The sequence below is a fragment of the Macrobrachium rosenbergii genome, chromosome 19, assembly GCF_040412425.1.
Source record: "Macrobrachium rosenbergii isolate ZJJX-2024 chromosome 19, ASM4041242v1, whole genome shotgun sequence".
NCBI classification, from domain to species: domain Eukaryota; kingdom Metazoa; phylum Arthropoda; class Malacostraca; order Decapoda; family Palaemonidae; genus Macrobrachium; species Macrobrachium rosenbergii.
The window spans coordinates 27,954,559-27,979,591 of NC_089759.1; the positions used below are offsets into that span (position 1 = coordinate 27,954,559).

The 25,033-nt window shown below is 35.7% G+C and overlaps 2 protein-coding genes across 2 annotated transcripts; both read left to right on the top strand.

The window, feature by feature from the left end:
- The first annotated feature begins 562 nt into the window (after positions 1-562).
- Positions 563-4,529, top strand: mRpL32 (mitochondrial ribosomal protein L32). Its single transcript, XM_067121371.1, has 4 exons — positions 563-743; positions 2,328-2,579; positions 3,780-3,922; positions 4,275-4,529. Exons 1-4 carry the CDS (start codon positions 656-658, stop codon positions 4,395-4,397), a joined length of 606 nt encoding a protein of 201 aa, XP_066977472.1. The 5' UTR covers positions 563-655; the 3' UTR covers positions 4,398-4,529.
- A 2,447-nt stretch (positions 4,530-6,976) lies between these two features.
- On the top strand, positions 6,977-20,742 carry CREG (Cellular Repressor of E1A-stimulated Genes). The gene is made up of 8 exons (XM_067121373.1): positions 6,977-7,009; positions 9,056-9,141; positions 11,591-11,683; positions 12,677-12,785; positions 15,378-15,532; positions 17,421-17,540; positions 18,795-18,876; positions 20,215-20,742. Exons 2-8 carry the CDS (start codon positions 9,079-9,081, stop codon positions 20,325-20,327), a joined length of 735 nt encoding a protein of 244 aa, XP_066977474.1. The 5' UTR covers positions 6,977-7,009; positions 9,056-9,078; the 3' UTR covers positions 20,328-20,742.
- The last annotated feature ends 4,291 nt before the right edge of the window (positions 20,743-25,033 follow it).

Here is a 25,033-nt window from a genome sequence, read left to right on the forward strand (position 1 = left end):
TATCCACCGTGATGTTTAAAAACATATGGGAAAGGATACAATGCAAGTAATCAGTCTGAAACAATCCTTTATGTAAATATCCCACATGATTACTCTTGTCATTCGTCATGTACTTAATGTTCACATTCGCAAATGGTTAGGAGTTAAGTACTGCTAGACGAAATATACATTTTTTTTTATATTAACTTTGCTTCCATGGCCTTTTATTTCACAGAGTGCTGTTATAATAAAGACACGCAACAGTTTATGTTTTGTGGAAAATATAAAAAAGAAGGTAAAACTAAAAACCTGGTATAAATACGGAAAACTGTAGCTTAGATGGATTACGTTAACTAGGAAGATACAAAATACTTATCATCCAATGAAGAAAAGGAGGACTTCGTGAACAGGAAGGTCTCGAAATCCCCAGCAATAAATTAATTAAAAAGCGAATGCACAAGTCGTTGCATCATTGTTCAGCAGCCCATTTGAAATAAAAAGGAAAGACTGGAGAAAGAACTGAGATTGTGGGCTTACGTAAGTGAAATACCTGAAACAGGGAGTCGTTTGTATAGGTCACGTATTGCATGCACTACTACTCCTACCGCTGCTACTATCACCCCAGCATCTTGACCCTATCGTTGCTTCGTAACTAAATAGCATTGACCTGAGTAAAATGGTTGACCAAGTTGCAAAAGCCGCCTTACAGATGTATAGGCATACAGAAAGGTGTATCTTCAACCTCTTACGTAATTTTTACCCGGGTAAGCGAAAAATCCTGTTTTTTTTTACGAGTTGTGTCTGCCAGCTACAACCAAGCTACTCCTACCGTAGGATAACTCCCGGCATAGTTTTCAATAAAAAAAAAACCTAGTCAGAATTTGTAGTTTTGTTTGATTCAGATGCAAACATTACCCCTCCCCTTGGGTAGGATGCAGAGTGAAGTGTTGCGAATTACATGGGGACAGGGGGGCGTCCAGCCAATGTGGATTAGGTTAGGACACGACGTCCGAGATTAGGTTAGGTTGAGGTAAGCCTGATTGGGTTATATTCCTCTGAAATGCTTACTACAGAAATGCCTACTAGGCATTCAGTAGCCTTAACTCCCCTACTCTGCATTTGCTTCGATTAATGTATAATGTGTAATGGAGGTTTAAGGACTGAAAGTTGAAGTATTGATAGGGGAAGCACCCAACTGCTTATGCATATGCAAATGTGCTTTTGGTAGATTTATATAAAATTGGCCCCGGTAAGTAGCCTACTTGCCAAACTACTTGACAATTCATGTTTAATTCTCAATCATATTGTGAAGGAATTGCCCTAAAACTTAAAATATAGCATAAAGGAATTCATGGATAAATTCTTGTTTTGGGGGATACCAGTGACTGTGCAGTGCATAGCACTCTGTAGAATGCAGTGAATATTCTTTTATTGTGTCTATTTGGCCCCAGGTGCAATGATTTTTACCATTAACTTTTCATCTGTTCCTTTTTGCCTCACCCCATAGGGGGTTAATGCTGCCAGTGGCCCCTGGCTGCAACCCCTTTCATTCCTCTTACTGTACCTCTGTTCATATTGTCTTTCTTCCATCTTTCCCCCCTCCTAACAATTGTTTCATAGTGCAGTTGTCAGGTTTTCCTCCTGTTACACCTGTAAAACCTTTTTATTCTCAATTGTCTTTTCAGTTCTGAAAGACCTCGTAGGTCCCAGCACTTGGCCTTTGGCCTAAAGTTTATATTCCATATTCTGTATGAGTATGCTGTTCATCACAAAAAATATGAATGTTTGTTTTTATCCCAAACCACTTATTTACAGTATTTTTCAAGCAATTTGGATTTTTCATAATGCACAAAATTGTGTTGATACATGAATATCCTCCTACTTACCCCCAATATTTTGAGTCTATATGACAACTAAAGATTGTTGAAGTTGCTGAGTGGTAGGTTTTTGTTAGCAATGAATGGTCTCGGTCTCGGTCGTTTCGGCCGTAAGTCACTTTAGGCCGTAACATCCAAAACAATGTAAGACGTTATGTTTATGGTATTTACCGTTATGTTTATGATATTTACCATTATTATTTCATGTTTTACGTACATCCCTAAGGGGCTGGTACTAAATACAGCGCCCATTTTGCACATAAACGTGCTTACGGCCGAAACGACCTGAATGCAATGGTCTGTTGTTCTTTGGGGAGTAGATACAAGGACCTGTGAAAAACAGTGTGGATAAATTACTTAAGAATGGTTCTGTCCTTTTGAAATTTTAGGTGTTATTGCTCCGTGTCATAATTGAGAATTGTACTTCAAGTAATATTGTTATAGTTTACAACATTTCATGTATTTTTTCAGGTGCTCATCAAGAAATTGGATGGGTTGCATGTGACATCCCTTATAACAAGGATTTCAACACTTTAGAAAGATCTCCAGAAAGATCTATTGAGGATGGCTTTTTATGGACAGCACCAAGGGACAGGAGAAGCAGAGAACGAAGATTGACAAGGAAATTTGGGAATGAAAAGGGATATTGGAAAATGCTTCCTGTACTGAAATTGCTGACTTGTGACAATTGTGGTCATGCACATGAAGCAGGACGTTTATGTCGTAAGTAATTATTTCTACAGGTTCAAGTGGTGACAAAATTTGAATACTGTGTTTTTTAAACTGTGTTGTTATTCAAATACAAGCTGTTGTTTTACAGAAGCCAGTAATTTTTTTGGTTGCTGTTGAACTAGTTAATGCAAGAATTGGATAAACAGTTGAAAACAGCCCTTCACCAGGCAAAGTGAACCATCAGTTTCAGTTATTGTTACAGTAGAAGTTATTTATTCCTACAAGTGGCTATTGAAAATATTCATTATGAAAACCTGGTAAAGGCAGAGATAGGACTAGAAGGTGGGGAAAAGAGCACTTTCATTAATGGTATACAAAGGTAAAGGGGATGCACTCTTATGTGGAAATTTTAGAGGAACAAGACTGCTTGAGCGTGCTATGAAAATACTGGAAAAGGTGCTGGAGGAAAGGCTTAGAAAAATTTTCATTTTGGCTTTATGTGAGAAAGAGGAACAATGAAACCAATGTTTATAAGGAGGCACTACAGAAAATGTACCAGTTAAAGAAGACAAAATTATGCCATATTTTTTTAGGTCTTGAAAAGGCATTTGACAAAGTTTAGTATGGAGATATTTAAGTTGGAACTGTAAAGGCAGACAGTGCAAGAAAGGCTTGGTCAACTTGTGATGTTTATTTACCAACAGCAGATCATGAGTGAAGACTGTGCAGGAAAAGCCTGGGGTGGCATGCAGCACTCAGTAGTGTATTTGGAATGTGTTACAAACCAGCTTAACATTAAAATCTTGGTTTAGCTTCACACATTTTTGACAGTCCTTACTGATTTGCTCAAGATTTTTGATTTTGGTAAAAACTTACTTTGCATATGGGTGAAGAGATAATTTTGGATTTATGTGATTTACACATTGGATTGGGAGAAACTTATTAATTGTAAGTATTTTGTAAACCAGTAAGGTAATCCCTTTATGTTGCAAGTCTGTGTTTTAGGTTTCTTTTTGGTAATTTTTGGCACTGTAAGTATTTCATATGAAAAATATACCAATATTGACCATGATTTGTATTGGATTCCTGCATCCCAGCTTAATAATGGGCTGCTGCAAATGTGACAGTTACAATACAGTACTGATGAATTTTAATTCTTACAGAACCAGTTTGAACATACACAGCTTTGACAGAGCAATAACTTTAATGCTTCCAAAAATGAGTATTTTTAACATTTATTTTTCTCTTCAGCTAATTGTTACAGCAAAAACAAGGACTTGACTACAGCAATGCAAGAAAGCCAGAATGCAACTCAGGGTCTTGCTCCCATAGAGCATGAAGTCATACCAGTATTTAAAGGAGAAAAAGTGGATGCTGACGGTAGATTTTTCAAGGTATGCTTTCAAAAGTCGTTTTTTAATTTTGCTTTGTAAAGTTTCCTTTAATTCACTGCAGGACTCATGGCCTAGTTAGTTTAGTCTGTTATAAGGTAAATTTTTGTTTATGGTTGTTTTTCCCAATGGTTTTACCCTCTTGCACCTTATGCCATTATATATTGTACTCATATACTAGATTTATGCAAAAAAATTTTAACTTCTGATGTATTTCTGCTTTTATGTACAGTATGGCCAATGTATTCAGCTTCATGGAGTGCTAAGTGTACCATTATTTGAAGTATTGCCCTTGTTGGGACCTTTTATTGAGAAACATGTTTTACATTTTACAATTAATTTCCTATTTTTTCAGGGAATGCAAATTGTAGAGGTTCCTAAAGATCGACCACAGTGGTTTTCACGCAGACTCACCCAAAAATCAAATGTAATGCCATCAGAAGGCTCTTCTTTGAAGGAAACTAGTTCCTTAGGGTAATTTGCTCTTAGTCCAGCTGGAAGTACCATTTTTGTTATGTTAATGGCACAGTTTTGTTTAGTTGAATGTATGTCTGCATTGTTTATAAAAGTGTCATTTGTAAATATTGGAAAAATAAATACAATAATATAATTGAAATATTTTTGTCTCAAGTAGTAAGGCTCTCCAGAGTTGTAACTATTTTCTTCCTGGTGTCTTTATTCATATGTAAAGGTATGAATATGGTGATATTAGTTCTAAGAGTAGTTTTGTTCTTATTCATCTAAGGACTTTTTATCCTCGGTATTGGAAACACAATAGGATGATGATGAAAAACAAATTAACTAAACAATTAGCTGAGTTACTGCAAGAAAACAAGAATTATCTGAAATTCATGAAAGGAAATGATGCAGAGACGAAATGTAATTAAGTAGAATATAAGGGCAACAGTGTTGAATCAAATTTTGAATAGAGCAAATGCACATGCACACACACAGTTATTCATTGGTGTGTTCATTTTAACTCATACTGGAGTTCTTCAAACTTTTAAAAGGTCGTAATTTGCTTTCTTTTTTTTTTTTTGTATGTTGACAGGTATCTTCTTATTGAATTTTCTTTCTCATATTTTCTTCCATTTCCTCATTTTGCGATATAGATATTCTAGTCTGTGGAAGCCTTCTTTGCTTGTTAAAAGCCTTTGGAGCTCTTCCATCATATGAATGTTGGCTGGTTTTAGACAATGAAAAGAAAGTTTTTCTAAGATTATTTTAATTGGAACAAAGATCAAGCAAATTATGTTTTAAAAGTGAGTTTGATTGCATTTCCGTGAGTGTTTTCTTTCAAGCGACAAAGGCATTTTGACTTTTAATGCATTTTTATCATCTGGGCTACCATTGTTCCCTGTTGTGATTTTTGGTTAGAATGAAAACAAAGAAAGTCTCTGTTATCCATGAAAAGAATCTGTTAATACTGTAACAGTCATACAGTATTTTGGTAAAAGAGATGTGGAAAAAACTCCAAGGAATTGTCATAGATGAGAAAAATCCTCTTGATATTTCACATTTAACATAACCATATAGATTTTGGATGCAATAAAGGGAACAAAGACCTCAAGAAAGGTAACTCAGATGCTGCACATAAGTTGGAAGGTATTTGTCTGGCTTGAAAAAGGACAGAAAAGACAAAAAGAAGTTATTCCTATGAGATAAATGTGAAACAAGAAAATGCTGAAAAAGGCAGAAGAAACAAAAATGTAAAATTTACAAAGACATGTACAAATTAAAGCCAAGTTGAATGGCTTAAACAAGAAATGCAGATACATGTAGTAATCATGAGAATAATTTCTCTGGTTTTGAACAAATTAAAGAGACTTGAAAATGAAAATGGGTAACTGGGTTATGATGACTAGCAATTAAGAGGGCAATGTGGCCTAAACCTTAATTCAAAGAAAGAAATGAACCCTAAGAAGAGCCAGTATTGAATTTTTTATCAATTGGTCAGAAACATTCTACAGCCCATTAATAGACCCCGTCCCCCATAGGGTGGTAGTGCATAAGGTTCACTGTAGGCATTACTTAAGGTTCTTTGCAACTTCCCTTCAGCCCCTAGCTGCAACACCAGTCACCCCTTCTGCTACACCTCCGTTCATATTCTCTTTCTTCCACATTACTATCTACCCTCTCCTAACAACTGTTTCAACGTATGCCCAGTGCTGAACGACCTCATAGGTCCCAGCTCTTGGCCTTTTGGGCTAAATTTCATATTCCATATATATATATATATATATATATATATATATATATATATATATATATATATATATATATGTGTGTGTGTGTGTGTTTTAAAATATAAAAAAATGGAGAGTCAATATGGTACAGCAGTTGATTCGTGGAAGAGGAAGATTTAATTAGCAGTGGTGAATTTTTATAGAGTATTCTAAGGTTATGGAAATGGTAAAATATACGAAGGGAAACAAATATTATGAAAACGATTAAATTATGATAGAGATGTTAATTGTCTTTAGAATACCTTGTTGATACTATAAGCAAGTAGGCCTATTGTGGAGAACATCAACAGACTGTTGTACTGGAATAGATGGGCTGAGCAGAAGTAACATGAAAGATAAACTAAAAACAGAAAGGATGAAAATGAACGGCAACATTAGTTAAAATGAATAAAAGATTTATTTGAGGCAGAGAAAACAGAGATCAGGGTCATAACACTGGGAAATCTAGCCTGTTCAGAAAAGTGTCAATTAAATCATGATGTGGAGGAGGCTTAAAACTGACGTTATCAAATACAGTGATAAAATTGAAAGCTAAGAAGACAATTGAAATATGCTGCAAGGAACTTTAAACAGTTCATCTAAACTAGCTTACATAACAAATGAGGAGATATAAGAGAAAGAAACCGGTTGAAGGAAAAATAAAAGTAAAGACCAGACATCACGGACATAAAATGGAAATAAAATGAGAAAATAATGAGAGCTTAACATTTACAAGATATGGAAAAGAGAAACATGACTATGTAAATGACAACACTTGAACTTCCAGAACGAGTACCTAACAGTTAAGTAATGAGAGTAAATGAATAGGCGGGAGTGCCGCTTGTTGCTATTTATGAGCGAACTGGTAATTTTTCTTTTCATTTTTGTTAATATTGTCCTGCATGACAGTAATCTTTCGAAGACATAAGCCTTAGTGAATTAGTTGGAGATCTATTGACTAATGGAGATGGCAGATGATATAGAGATAAAAAATTAAATTCGGTATAAATTGTGAAAGATAATAAGATTAAAACTGAAAGAATTCAACATATAAAACTTCTGAGTTTCAAACAAGAAATTGAGGTGCAGTTACAAAGAACATTGCTTCCACCAGATCACTTTCCTGGAATCGGCTCTCAGGTGACTGTGACTTTGCCCGAGGCCAATGAATTGGCATATACTACGCAACCTGTAATTGAGTAAGTGACCACTGCGTTTATTTGTAGATAATAAAACCAGCATAACCAAAATGTAATGAGTAGTTTACAGTTTAGTTGGCCAGGCCGTGCAACATCTGCTGCCCGGACTACAATCACGCTGCCAAGATTAGTTCTGCGACCCAGCGACCCCAGGCTTTCTGGGGGGGTCCAGGGGGCAAAGCCCCCCCTGGCCAGGTTAGGGCATGCCGCCCTATGTTAGGTTAGGTTGGTTACATCTGGTTAGGTCAGGACCTGGCACTTTAGGAAAAGTTTGTCTTGTTTATATTTGTCCGCCAGCTTCCTAGTCGGGACCTACACGACAGCCTTGGCCAACTAAACTGTAGGCGCTCCTCCATAGAATCTTGAAAATAAACTCGATATGTTTACCACACTCAAAATACATGCGCAATATCCTTGAACTATCCTAACCTAACCCAACCTAATCTAACCTGACCTAGGCATGGAAAAAAAAACCGAGGCGCCCACTTATCTGGCTGAACCATAATACAGTTGGGGAATATGCGGCCGGGACTCATGGTGGCCTAGGGGCCCCTTGTGAAGTCAGAACTTAAAAATGTATACAGTATTATAGATTCTGTTTGCTTATCAAGAGTTTACAGTTATTTTTTGTCGGTCGACTGTAATTAACTTGTAATTAACCTCAGAAGTTGTATGCTGGCCAGCCTGGGATGTTATCGCACATGTGCAGTGTTAGCTTATAGGGCAGCTTTTGGTAAAAAAGTGGAGTTTCCTTCACCACAGGGTCCTGGGGGCTCCAACCCCCGGCTAAGTAACGTGGCCTGCTAGGTTAGTTTAGGTTAGGGTAGGTTAGGTTAGTATAGTTCCTTTTATGATAGGTTTCCTTAACCAACCCCTTCTTGGAGCTCCCCGAACCCCCCGGTGAAGGAAACCCCACTTTTTACCAAAAGTTCCCCTATGACACTGCACATGCTCGATAGCATTCCAGGATGGCCAGCATGCAATATCATATCAGTTCTGAGGTTAATTGCAGTTAACACCCCCAAAAAAAATTCTTGATAAGCAACCAAAGTACCATAGAAAAACTCAATTTCCAAGGTGGTAAGCCATGCGAATTATACTATAGTTCTACCGTATTATCTTTTTGGTATTATAAGCTGGAGACTACTCCTGTGCCCCTCTGGTTTATATGCAAAATGGTTAGCTGTGTTTAGTACCAGGCCCTTTTGAATGAATGTAAAAATAAAGGACTGTACATATCATAAACAAACAAAAGGCATAAAGAAAAACATAAGCAAGAGGCAGTAAATATTACAGTTGCTGACTGGCGGGAACAAGGCTGCGGTTGTAGTCTTCAGTTTTACCTTATCTTCCTCTTATACCACAGCTTGATACTGGAATTGTTATGCTGAGCTCTCAAGTTTCCTTAATATGCTTAATATGAAAATCATACTAAAATCTATTGCAGTTGACTGTAACTGATATATGTAACTGTCTTTTTTTTAGGCTATGTTTTTACATATCATTATAGTGTGTGTAGGTAGATAAGATCATATATAGGTAAGATCATTTCCATGTAGACTCTACAGACATGCCTAATACTTGAAAGTTGTTATGGTTATGATCTCTGTATGTATGGTTGGCCAGTTTTATTATATACTGTACTGTATTTTGTTACAGTAATTTATTTCATGAAAAGAGTCATTCACAGTGTTATTCTCAACCTTTCACAGATCCACCAGTTTTCGTCTGTACAATGAGTAAGGTTGCTGAAGCTGAGGGATATGGCAAACTTGAAGAACCACACTATGAAACCAAGGTAATGTTTAGAAATACAGTACTCTATTACTATGCCACTTACTATTGAAAAGAAATACTGTACTAAATTACTGCAATACTGTGTGCAGATTTTTGTGTTGTTCCTTGATTATTCCTACATCTTCGAACAGGGTTGAGAATTTAGATATTACTATTCTTCCCTGATGGTAGTCACAGTTAAAGAGCAATACTGTATTCAACTCCAGGCACTCATTTAGGTTATGTCAGGAAATCAGTGGTTCTGGTTAACCACTTATTACAGTAACATTGGTAGTAATCATAATACAGGCTAATGTCTAGTAGAAATAAATTTCTAACTCACATCAGGATGAAGCCCAGTACTCTTGAGTAAAAGGGAAGGGTACTACCAAATTAGCCACAGTGGTGAATCAGAAAGGTGGGTAAAAATCTGTGGTAGTCAAGGTGTGGAGCCTACCCAGGTACAGTGTAAATACAACTTTTTTTGTTACCTTATTGGTTGAGAGTCGTGGGTTCAATCCTGCAGTAGGTAGAAAATGACATTTTAATAATAAAATAAAGTTTTATATATACTTACCCAGCAAAGACATAGCTATTAGTTTCTTTTAACCGGCAGCTTAAAAATTTTGAAATTGCGGGTCACGCTAGCTTGTTTTGGTTATGGCGAGGTTCCTGCCCACTTTCGGGTGGAAGAAGAGGTACAACATAGCAAAGAGCTTATGTACAAATGAGGGGAGGTGGGCGGGCCCCGATCATGTAATTACTGGGTAAGTATATGTAAAACTTTATTTTATTATAAAAATGTCATTTTTATATAAGTAACTTACCCAGTAATTACATAGTTGATTCCCCACACTGATTGGAGGTGGGAAGGTTGGACATACCTACCCCAAAACATTATTCAATGTTGTTGAGCCTTACCTGATGAGAGAGCTGCTACAGGTAGATACTGCCTCTGGTTGGCACTCATCTTATCCCATAGAGGCGAGGCAGTAAAACCTTGAGGGCCTACTACTACTACTACTACAGTGGGTGTTTTGTAGCAATGGACTAATTTCCGAGGGCTAACAAAGAAAAACAAGATGCCCCTGCCTAGGGCGCAGTACCACATAAAATAACCAGAGCAAATCTAGTCACCGTAACCACCAAAAACCAAATTAAAAACACCAGTACCCAACCAATAAAGCCAAAAGACTGGAGGGTACTCCAAGTACATATTACTCCCAGGCTCCTCAAAAAACTCAACACCTTAAGCAAGGCAAAGAGATTAAAGGCTATGAAAATAAATACTACACCAATCGTAGATAAAACAAACAACCAGCAAAGTATAAATTTTAAAATTCAACCTGCTGCCAACCTCTGTCGTGCAACTACAGCCGGCTGAAACAAATTGAAGCTTTTTGCTGTGTTGTACCTCTTCTTCCACCCGAAAGTGGGCGGGGCACGTCGCCATAACCAAAACAAACTAACGTGACCCGCAATTTCAAAATTTTAAGCTGCTGGTTAAAAGAAACTAATAGCTATGTAATTACAGAGTAAGTTACTTATATAAAAGTTGAAAATAATATTAGTAAAGGTAATGGTTTGTAATTAATACATATAGATGCTGTGATGGAAGTAGGGTTTTGAATAAGTTATTTAACTGACTAGTCATGAAATATTTGTCAGTTGCTTATTTTTATGAGTATGTAAGTATATTATCACATTGTAAACACATCTATAAGTGGTTATATAATAGGTAAAATTCCCTGTTAAGGACCACAAATTATGACTTGGGAAGATGCCAGGAATTTGTGTCATTTCTTTTTTACTAGTTGTCCAACATGGAAAACAAGGGCTTGTATTTTCCTCCAAGCACTTGACAGAAAATTACAGTAACTTTATGGTAGAATGTAGAATAAGTGGTCATGACATAACTGGGGATGGTGGGTGCAGAAGCACCCCCTGCGTGAGATCAGGTGATGGCATCCACAGATGCCTGCTAAGCCTGCAGCAGCCGTGACCCCTTACTCTGCATTTGCAAAGTAAGGGGTCACAAATTACTTGGGGGTGTCCAGGGGGTGCCAAAGCCCCCCCCAGCCAAGTTAGGATACAGTGCCTGAGGTTAGGTCAGGTAAAGGCCATATTCCCTCTGAAATGCCTACTAGACCTATAGAAGCCCTGACCCTTTACTCTGCATTTGCTCCAAACTTTTTAGTTTCATTGGTTGCAGACTCATCATTCTGCAGGTGTAACTAATGAGAGTGGGTGAATGAAATGGAAACACCCTCATCATCCTAGTTAACTTATAGTAACCTTTAATTTACAATTCACGAATTAATTTAATTGTGTAGACTAGACACAGAAGCACCCCAAAGCACCAGTTCGTGTCAAGCATAAATATGGTTTTTAATTTTTTTTTTTTGTCAGTTTATTATAAAATGTTATAAAAAATTTTGTTTAATATGAGTATTTTTCTTGAATACTTCCAGGCTGCAGTAGCAAAGCGGACTAAATGTATCTTCATTATTTGTTACTTGCTGGTAACCCTGGGATTTGCCGTGGTGTTCATGTCACTGTGTTGGGTAAGTAGTGATGGATTTTCAACAAAACTATTATGAACTACTGTATGCTATTATTTTATTACACTTTATGCATTAGCCAGGCCTAAATGTTAAAACATCTGAGTCTGTCACAGACCTGTTTCAGATTTGTAAGAGAAATTCTTGTTAAGGAAAGGAAAGATTTGAAAATGTCACAACAGTGCTAGATAATTACTTAAAAATACGACACATATCATCCTGCAGAATGTCAGGGGCTTAATATTGAAAAACTATCCATTTGCAAAACTTCACGTAAAAGGCCAGGTGAGGTTACTATGCATTCAAGTTATCTTCAGGATAGCCAGTTCTTTGTAGCCCACAGTTCTTAGCTGAATAAGGCCTTGACAATGATGGTTTTTCTTTTGATGACTGCTCAGGTACTAGTTCCATTGTGGTTACAGTAACCCAACCCACTCCAGGAACATTCCCTGCTACAATGCACTCTCTAGTGGTCAGGTCTGAGTATCCAGAGGTCTTCCCAGTTGTTTGCATTTTCTTGTCTTTTTTGACTGTTATGGTATTGATGACGTCTTACTGCAGTACCTAAACCTGATCATTTGGTATCTTATGTTTTTCTCACAAACCCATCAATCATATTTGTAGTTTCCACTTCCATTCCTGCTCATCTAGCAGCTATGTGCTTAGCTAGCATTATTTATGAGGTGGTTGGTGGATGGGTGCTGGAAGTTCCATCTAACAGTTTGTGAAAACATTTTATCTACAGATCATTGTGGACTTGATGTGACTGTAATAGTATTTATTTGTTATAAAGACTTTTTTCTCAATTCCTACACCTTCATAAAAATGTTTTAAAATAAATTTTCTCCAGGGCAAACCATGATCTTTCATGTAATTTGACCAAGGGCTATATCAACAGAAGAACTAATTATAAACTGATGAGGGGAAAGAGGATGTGTTAGACTTGAAATTTTATTTACTGTTATTTGTTTATAATTTTTTATTTTCATTTTTCAGGGTCGCAGGGGTGTACATGTTGCTTCAGGTGCTCACAAAACTTATTGGCCTGACCCTCCTCCACATGACCAAGTAGCAAAAGTAGCAAGATACATTGTTCACACTTCAGGTATGTGTCTTGTGAATTGAATTTTTTTCTTGTCCAGTAAATTATATTTTTTACTAAAAGAGAACTGTAAATAATGAAAATTTGGAGATATAGTTTAATTGGTTATTTCTGCTGTCCTAGAAAGATATGAACAACTGGTATTTCAGTTTATATATATTATATTTTTTGTAGTCTTTGATATATCAGAGGAAAGGAAAGTAGACTGAGATGGCTTCAAACTAAATTTGGTACTGCACTAGTTATGTTTACATGTGTGAAGATGATCTACTAGAATGGAATTTTACCTGTCTTAACCAAGCTGACATGTACATGTATGATACTTTCTACTCCACTTACAGGCTCTTCCCACAATCATTGATACATTTAACAGTATATTTCTGGTAATGTGCCAACCTTATGATTAAGCCATTGTAGATGAAGTACATATTTACACAGGTACAACTATTGCCATACTAGAGCATATCATTCTAATACATTTGGATTCTCTGTGGGTGTGAAATGCCCCTCAAGTGATGAGCATTTCAGTTTCTCACTTCGCTTTCAAGTGAGTTATACTCTGCATTCTCACATTTCACATATTTATTTTAAATCTTGGTCTGTGTTTTGGTCACTTTTTGACTTTACTCTTGTATTTACCACAAAATTTCTGCCCTTGAATGTGTCCTTCTTCTCCATGAGTAGCTTATTTTACCCACATTACCACTTCTTAACTCTTTCATGTTTTACCACTTAATTCTTTCATGTTTTTGGTTTTAACCTTTTCCCCTTTTCTCCTTGTGGCAAATATTTTCTTTGCAGGTATGTGTCTTTGTCACAGTTATTCATGATGGGAGAGGGCTCAGACTTTCTGTTTTACCTCCGTAATACTGTAATATCTTGCCATTCCATTTTATTTGTTATTCCTGCTTGCCTCTGAGGACTAAACTTTTTGGAAATTGTCTTCCCCTCTTCTAGCTACTTAGTCAAGAACCAGTTTGATAATTGGAGAATTTTTGGTGTAAATTTCTCCTGCATACCGTACAGTTTCTTCTAAGGCAAACCTATACTTGACTGAGTTAAAGGAAATTCAGTATCTCAAGAAGTGTTTTGTTGACTTAAATTTCCAACTGGCAAGTACACCGATAACCTTGGTTCCTCTGATATGAAATTACCAACAGGAAGGTGACCCTTCTTTTGCAAATTCTTTGTTTCATTTTGAAATGTTTTGAATATCCTCAATCCCTCAGGGGTTCCCTTTTCTATGTTCCTTTCATCTCCAGTGGTAAAAGCCCAAATGGAGAATACTCTTTGTTTCTCAAGAACTTCAGCTCTATCCTGAGACCTTGATAAGAGATTTTTCTTGATTTTGTATCATAACAGAGTGGTTAAAGGATCTGGTTTTCTTTCTCCAGTCCCTCCGATTCCACGATGCTTCTTCTCAGATTTGATGAAAGTTAGCCTTTTTTTTTCTGTGTCCTATTTTACCTTCCTTCAGTTTCTTACCATCCCTCGTTTTCTTTTCATTTTCTAAAGGAATTGTTTCTTACATTTTTGACTTGTTGTTAGGCTTCCTACCCTCTTGTTGTCCAGCCAGATATTTACTCGTATTCTCCCTTCAGTATCAAACTATTAGAATTTTGTGGGTTTAGATGTGCCTTATTAGGTTTCCTCTTTTATGGGGAAGACAGGGTTCGCTTCATTCAGCACAGGGGCTTACACTTACTGCATACATGGAGAAATTTTAATATTGTGCGCCCAGTTTTGAGGTCACAATATGATTGTTTGATTTTTCAGAAATGAGAAATGGAGAATGTTAATCTTACACACCTATCCCTAGGCATGTGATTGTTTAGTTTGCAAAATTTCCTTTATACTATAGACATTTTGTGAGATTGATATACTATTCAATTTTTTCAATTTCCTTCAGATTCATGATGAGAATCATTTAGTTAAAGACAAACTCATGTTCATTTGGCATTATTGTTCACCTGGGTGGGATGTGTGGCAATAAGCAGGACATCATTTGCATACGGCCTGGGTACATTACCTGTCAGTGTTACAGTGTCTGCGGCATTGTGACAGAAAACTTCATTTTCACCTCTTATTAAAGGTATTCTAGGCTGTCCTTTCAGGCATGAGATAAGAGTAAATAGACGGTCTTTGCTAGGTTACTGGTTTATCTGCCTGTTGCTACTTCATCATCTTGTGAATCTAGGTGGTTGAACTGGTATTAGTGGGTTTGATAAGGAGATAGTATCTTTAGAAACCCACTCATATAGTTTACATTTTTGTCTGATAGATCTGAGCAGTTGCCTGGTAGTTCAGATTTTTAATTTAAATATATACTCTTGGTGCAAAAGGTTAAAGTTCTCATGTGAGATTTAAATTACTCTATAATAAATTCTTAGTCTCCACCTGGATTGCGGTTCATTCCATCCAATATACTCTTCTCTGGCCCTCACAAAAGTCATTGAAACTTACTGCCAGATATGGTCGGGAGACAATCGTAGATTAGAGGTAATTACTGCCTGAACAGTTTACTGTTAATTTTGAGAACTTTTTTTCATATTTTAGTTGTAAAATATTCAGTGTACAGCTTACTTACTTTTTCAGATTGGGGTTCTATTGCCACGTTTTCTATGGCTCCAATGATTGAAGGGTTCCCTTTTGCAAATATTCTGAGTCTGAGTGATGGACCTATTGAGGTGTCAACAGGGATACCATACATGTACCTTACTCCTATGGATTTAACTTCTCATGATCTTCAGGTAAGTATACCCAGTATTACTTTTATATCCCGATATTACTTATGTTTTAGATATTGCTATAGTGGTTTATACTTATGTTATTCTCGGTATTAGATTTATATTTTAGACAATAAGTAGGTTAACAGTCCACCATCGAGAGTTAAAAATTTCTCCGAATCCAGGTTTCATGAGATAATTTTGAGGACTCTTATAACATCCATTATGAAATTTTTTAAAATTGTATCATTCATTTTGATATATAGTACATTTTCCTGCTAATGGTTAGCTTTAAGCATGAATGTTCTTAGTAGGTTGTCATTAATTTTTTCTGTCTCGCTGTCAGATCTATAATCGGTTTGTTCTACTGTATTTAGTTATGTATTTCATGTACAGGCATTCCTCGCTTAAAGGTGATGTCGGTTAGTGGCATTCTGGTTTTGTGTTGTTTGGCTAACGATGTTGTTAACTAGGTTTTCGGCAATGGTAAGTGATTTTCGGCATCGGTAAGCGGTTTAACAGCGTCAGTAAGCGGTTTATTGGCATGGGTAAGCGGTTTATCGGTGCAGATAAGCGGTTAACGTCGCAGACAAGCAGTTTATTGGTGCTTATGACATTTTAAATGCCATTTATTACCATAATTATCAGAGATTTTCTGCAAATACCATTCAGTACTATGGCATGAAATAAATTCTCAAGTGCAGTTTAATAGTACCATAACCACTTTGGAATTTAACCTTTAGGATGATAGGTCTCCCTGAATATGTCCTTTCACCATGTCATTGTTTTTAAGTGAGGTAATTAATTTATCTTAAGATAGGCATATTACAAGTGCCAAAACTTTAGTCTATCTGTAATAGGCATATTACAAGTGCCAAAACTTTAGTCTATCTGTAATATCTTGTTTGTCCAAAATACATGTACAAAGAAACCCAGCTGCTGATGCTAAATGTGAAAATGATAAATGTGGTATATGTAGCTGTGAGACACCCCAAAAAATTAACTCAATATTTCACTCATTTGTACAAAACAAAAGTCAAAGCTATTAACAGTATTGAAAGATATATTTTGCAGTAGCAAGACAAATAACTTAAAGGAAAATTATCAGGCATGCTTGTCTTTTTACTGATGTTGTTGCTAAGTGTAGCGTATGAAAACGAGGTAAAATATCAAAGCAGATATTGCACCATACTTGTAACTTTCCATTGTTAAAAGGCTCTTAAATGACCATGAGCTGAAGGTATTTTTGAATCCCTGAGAAATAATAGTTCTGTAGAGAGGAAAAGTTAATGAAAAAAAATGGGGCTGCTTATTTGGAGGAACATGACACACTTATTAAAGAAAAGGGTCTTTCAGAGGTAAAATTTTACTGTGATACCCCTTGATAAGTAGTTTAACCATACATCTTATTGTGTTACCCCTTTATAAGTAGTTTAACCAGACTGCTAAATTCACGCACTTATCTCACATAGAGGTGGCCTTCATTAGTGAAGTAATATGGTTTTGTAAGGTAGTGGTGTACATTCATAAAACATGTTTTTAAAAGTACCTTTTTATTAGGCTGAGTTTTCTTAATTCTGTTTCATTGCTTGTAACCTAAACCTCTGCTTTAATTATTATGGGTACTTAAAGCCTTTTTGTCTGTATGATGAAGATACATTGTCTTTTATTGATGTACTGTAATATAACTCCAGAACACTCCTTGTCCCATTGATTTTGGATAAGAGGCCCTCGATTGTAATATAAGACTTAGTTGATCATAAAGTTATTCTTTTATACAATTAAAGGAATGGTAGTAGTTAGCTTATCTGTATGAAGTATATAACTTTGTCTAAGTTAAACAGGTGGGGAATGGGAAAAAATATACCCAAGTAGATATGATGTGTTGATATGACTATACTTTTTTTTCCAGAATGACTCAAGGGCATCCCTGTCAATGACAGAAGCTCAGTCTGACTATTGCCACAAAAACAATTATGATCCAGAGAGTCCACTATGTGCTCGGATTCTTATCACGGGCCATATTGTCAAGGTATGTGCCCTTTGTACTGTATATCCAAAATAAAGCTAATCTGCTGCAATATTCAAAATGAACTAGATTAAAATGTCTGTTGAAGTATTATGTAGATTGACCCTGTAAAGAGCAATGGTTGCGCTCTGAATCCCTGAATCCATTTTGACGTGTCTTAACTTCTAGCCTTGCATATTCTTTGTGGGTAATATGTAAGGGTTCATCATTTAGAGACAGTGTCCTGCACATTGGAGGTTTTGGGCCTACAATTTTTCACATCTGTAAAGGTTTATCATCCACATAATGTCAAGTAAATTGTGGTGGGTTTATGACTATTCAAGAGATATCACTACAGTATGTAGTGATATCTATCCAATAATATGACTAATCAAGGCAGCCCCCAAATAAGTATCTGCTGCCTGTTGTGCTAGATGCTTGTCATAGAATGGTTGGTTTACTGAAGAAGGTGAATACACTTCACAGGTATATCAATTACCCTTTGGATTTTGACGACGATTATAGTTGTCATCCATCTTTTAGCCTCATAGATTCTGATGACACCTTTAGTTGTCATCAAAAGATGTATTTTTAATAAATTCACCATAGGCCATAAAAAAGCATCATAACAAATTTGAATATGGCACATACAGTATAGATGCTTGTGTACCTCTGTTCATATTCTCTTTCTTCCATCGTACTTTCCACCCACTCTTAACAGTTGTTTCATAGTGTAACTGCGAGGTTTTTGTCCTGTCACACCTTTCAAACCTTCTTGCTGTCAGTTTCCCTTTCAGCACTGAATGACCTCATAGGTCCCAGCACTTGGCCTTTTGCCAAAATTCTATATTACAATTCCAGTTCCATATAGATGCTTGTTGATGTCACAGGGACCAGTATATATATTGTGATTTGTGGCAAATTATTTTCAAAAGTGACATAAACCATTATTTTGCTCGTTGAACTTACACCACTTAAGCATATTTTACATTTTTTTGATATGATACTTTGCTCAAATAGCAATGATTTTCATACATATCCTGATAAAGATATTAGTATTATACTTAATTTAATTTTAGATAAACCCTGTCATATAATCAATAACAACAATTGGATCATTAAAAATAATAGCACAATGTTAGAATCACTGTAGTCATGCAGCAGTAACCCTGTAGGTCTGCATAATGTTATGCTGCCTGCCTATGACTTTAGTACTTTTTGGACTACATCACCCCATGATGATCTTATTAGATGAATGCTGTTTTTCTTTCTTCTCAGGTTGAAGAAGGGTCAGCAGAAGAAGCCTTTGCCAAAAATGCATTATTTTCACGGCATCCTGAAATGAGTGAATGGCCACAAGGTATGTACTGCTGTGTAAAGTTTTGTAAAAGTAAGCAATGTTTTGGTAATAGCTGCCTTGACAAGATTCTAGATTATCTAGGGTAGTCCAAGAGAACAGTGGTATTGAAGGTTTGAAGCCTAATATGAGGCTATCAGTCGAGAAACATGCCAAGCACCTTCCTGGGTCAAAGTATTTTTTAATTTAATTTATTATATTTTAAAAATGGCACTTAGCATGTTTCTCGACAGAAAAGCTCATAAATGAGAACGTAAAGTGTTAACCATGATTAAAGAAAAAGTCAGTGTTAATTAACCCTCATGTATTTGTATGTATTTTTGGTTGTATGCACTTCTTATTTTTATTACAGTGCACTCATAAATATACCTCTCGGGATTTAAACAGTTTAGCTTATGCTCCACAATGATATTCAGTGGCAAAAGAAAATATAAATAGAATGGTAAATGTTAATAACTAATGCTGGTAAAATTTTTATTCTCCTTAAGAGGCCTCGCTGCCAAAATTTTTACTCTTCAATTTAAGAAATATGTTAATAATTCAAGACAACAGATTAAGAAAAAATGAAATAAGTGCAGTATAATGCAGCATTGGCTGATATAGAATTATGAGTTGCCAGTATGGTCTTTTAAATCAAATGCTAGATTAAAAAACAAGATGAAAATAAACCCTTAATAACTTAGTAAGTTGTGTCAATGCTTTCAAGATAATAAAAAGAAAATTTTTAAGACCAAATGAGGACTGTTCACTGCCCCAGAGCCAATGACCATTCCTGAACTTTCATTAACCTAAATAACAGAAGCTTGAAGTAATGTCAGTTACACATGATCCAGATATAATTTACACATACAGTATTTTAAACTAGAATTTAGGAATTACCAAGGATATTTGATTGTGAATATTTATGAAAGGAAAACTCAAGTGGTTCTTTTCATACTAGCACCGGGTTTAGGGTAAGAAATATACCAGGCAGTCTTTGAGGAGCCTCCTTAAATCATATGTGAGAGGTGACTATGAACTTTTCTGTTGTACTTTCCATTAATTATTCACACTATTTTTATGGTTGTAAAGACAAAGGCCACTGGAAATGAAATGAAGTGGAAGTTATTAAATCAGGTAGCTGGAAGGAAATAGAATAGAAAAGTATTCCTGTTCATTGTATTATACAAACTCAAGTGTTGGGCTGGCTTGTAAAAACTGGGTTAGTTTTCTGTGGACTGCTTAATCAAGAAAATGTAAGAATTTCTGATTTCAGCCCGTTAATAAAACTGAAGTACTTACTGTATATTTGCTTATTTAAGAATCAGATTGATTTTGCTAATAAATTCTTTTGCTTGATAGGTCACGAGTGGTTTTTTGCAAAGATGAGCATCAACCACATCTATGTGTTGGATTACTTTGGTGGCGCTGCTGTTGTCGATGTTAAGGAATATTTTGAAGCTGAACCTTTTTAATGGAAAATATATTCACAAAAATTGGCTGTCATAGTTTGACATATATTTTATGTAAGCTAGAAGTGAAGCATACCGTATCTGTTCAGTACAGATATGTTACAGTCTTTTTGTCTTTCAAACAGGAGTTAGTTTAGTTGTGATTTATTGTGGTATTGCATAACTAAAGCTTTGATGCTGTAGTTGTTTCTATTATTAGCTGATTGTTAGTTATTAATAATAAGCAGAGGTGACTTTTTTTTAATGAAAAGAACTATAGTATTGCAAGTTTACATTGTATATATCCTCATTAGGACCATTGTTAGTTCCTCTTGTATGATAAATTTTATATATAGATAATAATGGCAAGGATGTTTCTTTGACGCCAAGCAAACTATCATTATGTTTGCAAACTTAATAAAGTTACTTTTATAGCCAATGCAGTGTTAATATCCCTCCACTGTTGTTGTTGCCTACAGTGCATATGTGCAATATGGAAATTTTTATTTTTGGGGGAGTTTATGGTGCCTATACATCAATATTGGCAGGATCCAACACTGCACAAAAATGTATATCCCTAAATGAAGCTCCATAGTAATGTTTGTGTTTGAATCTGATAGAATTGTACCTGTCAATTTATCATTTTCATTTTCAGTGATTTTTCCGTATATTGTAGCATTGTGGAAGTTGAAGCTAATGCAGGAATGTAAAGCAAGAAAATTATATTTACTGGTGTTGTTTTTGGAAAAAGGCTTCCTAGTCACCAATCAAAAGGGGTCTTGTCTTGTATCCTAGTCAGTCATCTGTGTGAGGATGAAATTCCTCGTAATAAATACTATGATTTTTTCTTGTTTAGAAAGACAATTCAGATCCATTGCCTGGTGTGGAAGGAAAGCTGCATCATCAATTACTTCTTAGCTGGATTTTAGGGAGAAAGCAGGAAGTTAATAGTAATTCCAATCAGCTTTTGTGTCCACATTTTTCTTAATGTCCATTTAATTATTGATTTAGTAAACTTTCTGGCCCTGATTGATTCGTTTATAGTCAAATTAAGAAGTCAGTATTCTTTTCGATTTGACTGCACGGAAACTGAAGCGAATTTGTATCCTTTGTAGCTGGATTGAAAGTGTTAAAAGTTCATCTCTTCATAACTAAGGATCAAGGCTTGGTACAAAAAGAGAACATCATTATTTATTTTCTTTTGGGATGTGAAGGTTTTCAAAATAGAAAATGTATCCAAAAATTTACAAAAAGCAGGTAGATAATTCTTTTCAGTATTTTCATCTATACACTTTTGTGTAAACATGACCAGCTCATTTAATTCCATGTGCTAGCAAAACTAGTGCAGCACTTACATATTATTGAGGTAGTAAAGTATCTGATCTTGAGGTATACTTATTTTAACTATAAAATATGTCAAAAAATATAAGAAAAGCCAAAAGTTTGGATTTCTTCCCAATCTTTTGTGCTCATCCTGCTACCTTCCTTGCTTCACCTTTTGTGACTTGCCTCTTCCCACAGCCTGCTCTCAACCGTTGCAAAGACTGTACTCTTAAATACCCATGTGAATCGACCACTTTCACTCCTCCACCATCCACATTACATTTATTGCTCCATCTTACTGGCTTCCATTTACCATCATAACAACACTCATGTCCACAATTGCTCTCCAACTTTTGCATACACTTTCTACCTCAGTCACAAGTTTCTATAGGTCTCTTTAGTATCCCCAAACTATCTGCAGACATTAGCTGTTTACACCTTATTCTCAACCCATTTTTTCTCTCGTAAATTTGCACCTACTTCTAATTCATTACAGTATTTATTTTTTTACTTATTGTATCACTGCATTCATTATGCTTTTAAATAACCATAGAGACATAACACATCCTTGTTTTAAACTTACTTTTGCACCACAACACTCACCCTCACATGTTTTGATGTTCCAACACAGGTTGGACTTTCATGAGTGTTTCCAGTGTAATTATCTGGAATATCAGTTAAGATTATTGAAAACATGTCAATACTAGAATGTGCAATTTTCAGTGATAAAAATGTCTTTAGGACCCCTTAAAAATTATTGTTCTAAAAACAACTTTTTCAACAAATTTAAGTTTTCTTTCGAACAATTATATAAAGCTGTTATAAATGTTGAAATTTGTGTTGGAGAGAGAAGTAAAGTGATTTAATTATTTAATGATTAATTTCATTACCTGTGCCTATTGACAGTGTTTAACAATTGCTCTTACAAGAATATAAACCATACTCTCACAAGCTGGAAAAAGTAATTGAAGCTTAGTTACTTGGCAACAGGCAGGTAAGTGGTGAGGTACCATCAACTCACTTGGCAGTAAGCCATCACTTTTTTAGGCTGTTGTTGAGTCAGAATGTTTTCATTTTCTGTACAGTTACAGTTCAAGACTTGGTTGTGAAAGTTGACATGATTGTTTGTTATTAGTGGTTATCCAGTATTTCAAGGATACCAGAACAACCATCATAGTTATGTTTGTTTCTTAATGGGAGCCTGTATCATGAAACTTCAGGTGTTGTGTGTTATGAAGTGTTCATACAGTTTTTTAACTTTTGTCTTTATAGTAAGACTATGGTTTGATATTAGAGGGACTAAGTGGTGGTGTGTGAAATTCTCTAAAGAATTCACTAAAAAGGAGTAGTGGAGCTGTCAGCTTACCTTGTGTGTGCATTGTGGGTATTACTAAAGGGTGTTTGCAGCATCCCTTCAGCCTCTAGCTGAATTCGCTTTTTTAGTGCTTTACTTTATCTCCATTCCCACTCTTTTTCTTGACTCCTGCCATCCAACACCTCTAACTCTTACTTCTTAGTGCATTTGTGGGGTTTTCTCCCAGTTCCACCTTTAGGTCTTTGTACTTCATCTCCTTTTCTGGATCTCTTAATCTTGCTGTTCAGCCACTCTAACTCCCTCTTTTCACTGTCTTAGGTGCTGAATGGCCAAAAGTGACCCAGTGCTTGGGTTGACAGCCTAAATTTCATATATCAAATCAAATCATTCTTTTAGAAATGTAGGTGAGGTTCCTCCCCTGCCCTTCCTTTTCTCTTCTTCCATCTTGGTTCTTGGACCATAAAGAAAGAAAAGCGGATTGAGCATTGGGAGTCTTCTTCTCTGGGTTATCTCTCACAATTTCCTGTAAGTATTTCCTTCTGTAGAAGGGATGCTGATCTCTACTTGTTTCACTAGGATCAATTACTGGAGGAGCTGTTGGTTTGTCACAAGGTTCATGACTGACCTTAAGCAAAACTTTTCCAAGGAAAGTGTAGATGGGTGCTCTTGTTGACCAATCTTCATGAGGCTACCTATTGCTTTTGGTTGCATGTCTTCAGCGTCGTGCATGTTCATCCGGCTAACCCATCATAGAGGCTTCTGAGAGGTTAGGAGAAGATCATGATGAAGGGTCATGTGCACTATTTACTCCTCTGCACCATATGCTTCATCCACTATGTTCTTGGAAAGCAAGTGTAGTTGTGCTTGTGTTTCCTTTCTGCCTCCTATGGGTTTAGACCTCTTAACCCTAACTTTCCTGCATACTGTCCAGTACTGTCCAGGTGTGTGGAGTATAGGGTGTCATTAAACTTCGCATGATGCTAGGGTGATGATTGTGGACACATACTCAATCCTTTCCTTCCTGGTTGTTTGTGTCCTGCAACAACTGTTGACTCTCTTGTTGCAGGTTCTGGTGGTTGCATAGAGTTCATATATATATATATATATATATATATATATATATATATATATATATATATATATATATATATATATATATATATATATATATATATATATATATATATATATATATATATATATATATATATATATATATATATATATATATATATATATATTTAACATGAGTTTATGCAAATATTTTGAGAAATGAATGAAAAAGTATTTTCTAGCAGAAAATGTTCTACATATATATATATATATATATATATATATATATATATATATATATATATATATATATATGCAACATATTTATGCAAATATTTTGAGAAATGAATGAAAAGTATTTTTGAGCAGAAAATGTTCTATAAAGATATGCATTTTAAGGCTTTGTTTACTGGTAAGGGGAATTTTAAAATACCTAACCATTATCAAAAATGCTGCTCTCAGATGAGTAAGGTGGTGTAAGGATGTCAGAGTGGTCAGGGATATGGATGGGGGGAGGAGGAGGAGATTGGAGTGATTAGGCTGATGTGAATAAAGTATCTCCCAATCAAATGTATTCTTTAGATACTGAACAAAAGAAAAAATGTATGCATCACTGAAACCCCTCCATCAATGGTAGGCCTATTCATTGGAAACCAATATAAGAATAAAAAAAAAAAAATAGCATGCCTAGTTGAATCTCCCTTCCATGAAAGGTAGGCCTATTCACTAGACACCCATAAGAGATTTAAAATATATTACAGTGTTAAAAATCTCTCCCTCTCCATCAAAAGTATTCATCAGACACCTGTCATATGCATAGGCCTATAAGTCATGATTCCTGATTCATTAATTCCATGCTGAGGCAGCCTGAAAGAGTGCATTAGAATTCAACAATCACAAATATATGTTGCCAGGCAACATTTCACTAGTTACTTGATACTAACGCTATATGGCACTGCTGTAAGCTAATCATTAAAATTAGATTACTTGCAAGAAAAAGAATCAAAATTAATAGACAAGCAGTCCACTTAACTCATTC

Excerpts from the sequence above, each read along its gene's own strand:
- mRpL32 (XM_067121371.1), top strand. The coding sequence starts at position 656 with ATGGTTGACCAAGTTGCAAAAGCCGCCTTACAGATGTATAGGCATACA. Across the intron at positions 744-2,327 it reads CTTACGTAATTTTTACCCGG|GTGCTCATCAAGAAATTGGA; the intron begins GTAAGCGAAAAA and ends GTATTTTTTCAG. Across the intron at positions 3,923-4,274 it reads CTGACGGTAGATTTTTCAAG|GGAATGCAAATTGTAGAGGT; the intron begins GTATGCTTTCAA and ends CTATTTTTTCAG.
- CREG (XM_067121373.1), top strand. The coding sequence starts at position 9,079 with ATGAGTAAGGTTGCTGAAGCTGAGGGATATGGCAAACTTGAAGAACCA. Across the intron at positions 9,142-11,590 it reads AACCACACTATGAAACCAAG|GCTGCAGTAGCAAAGCGGAC; the intron begins GTAATGTTTAGA and ends GAATACTTCCAG. Across the intron at positions 11,684-12,676 it reads TGTTCATGTCACTGTGTTGG|GGTCGCAGGGGTGTACATGT; the intron begins GTAAGTAGTGAT and ends TTCATTTTTCAG.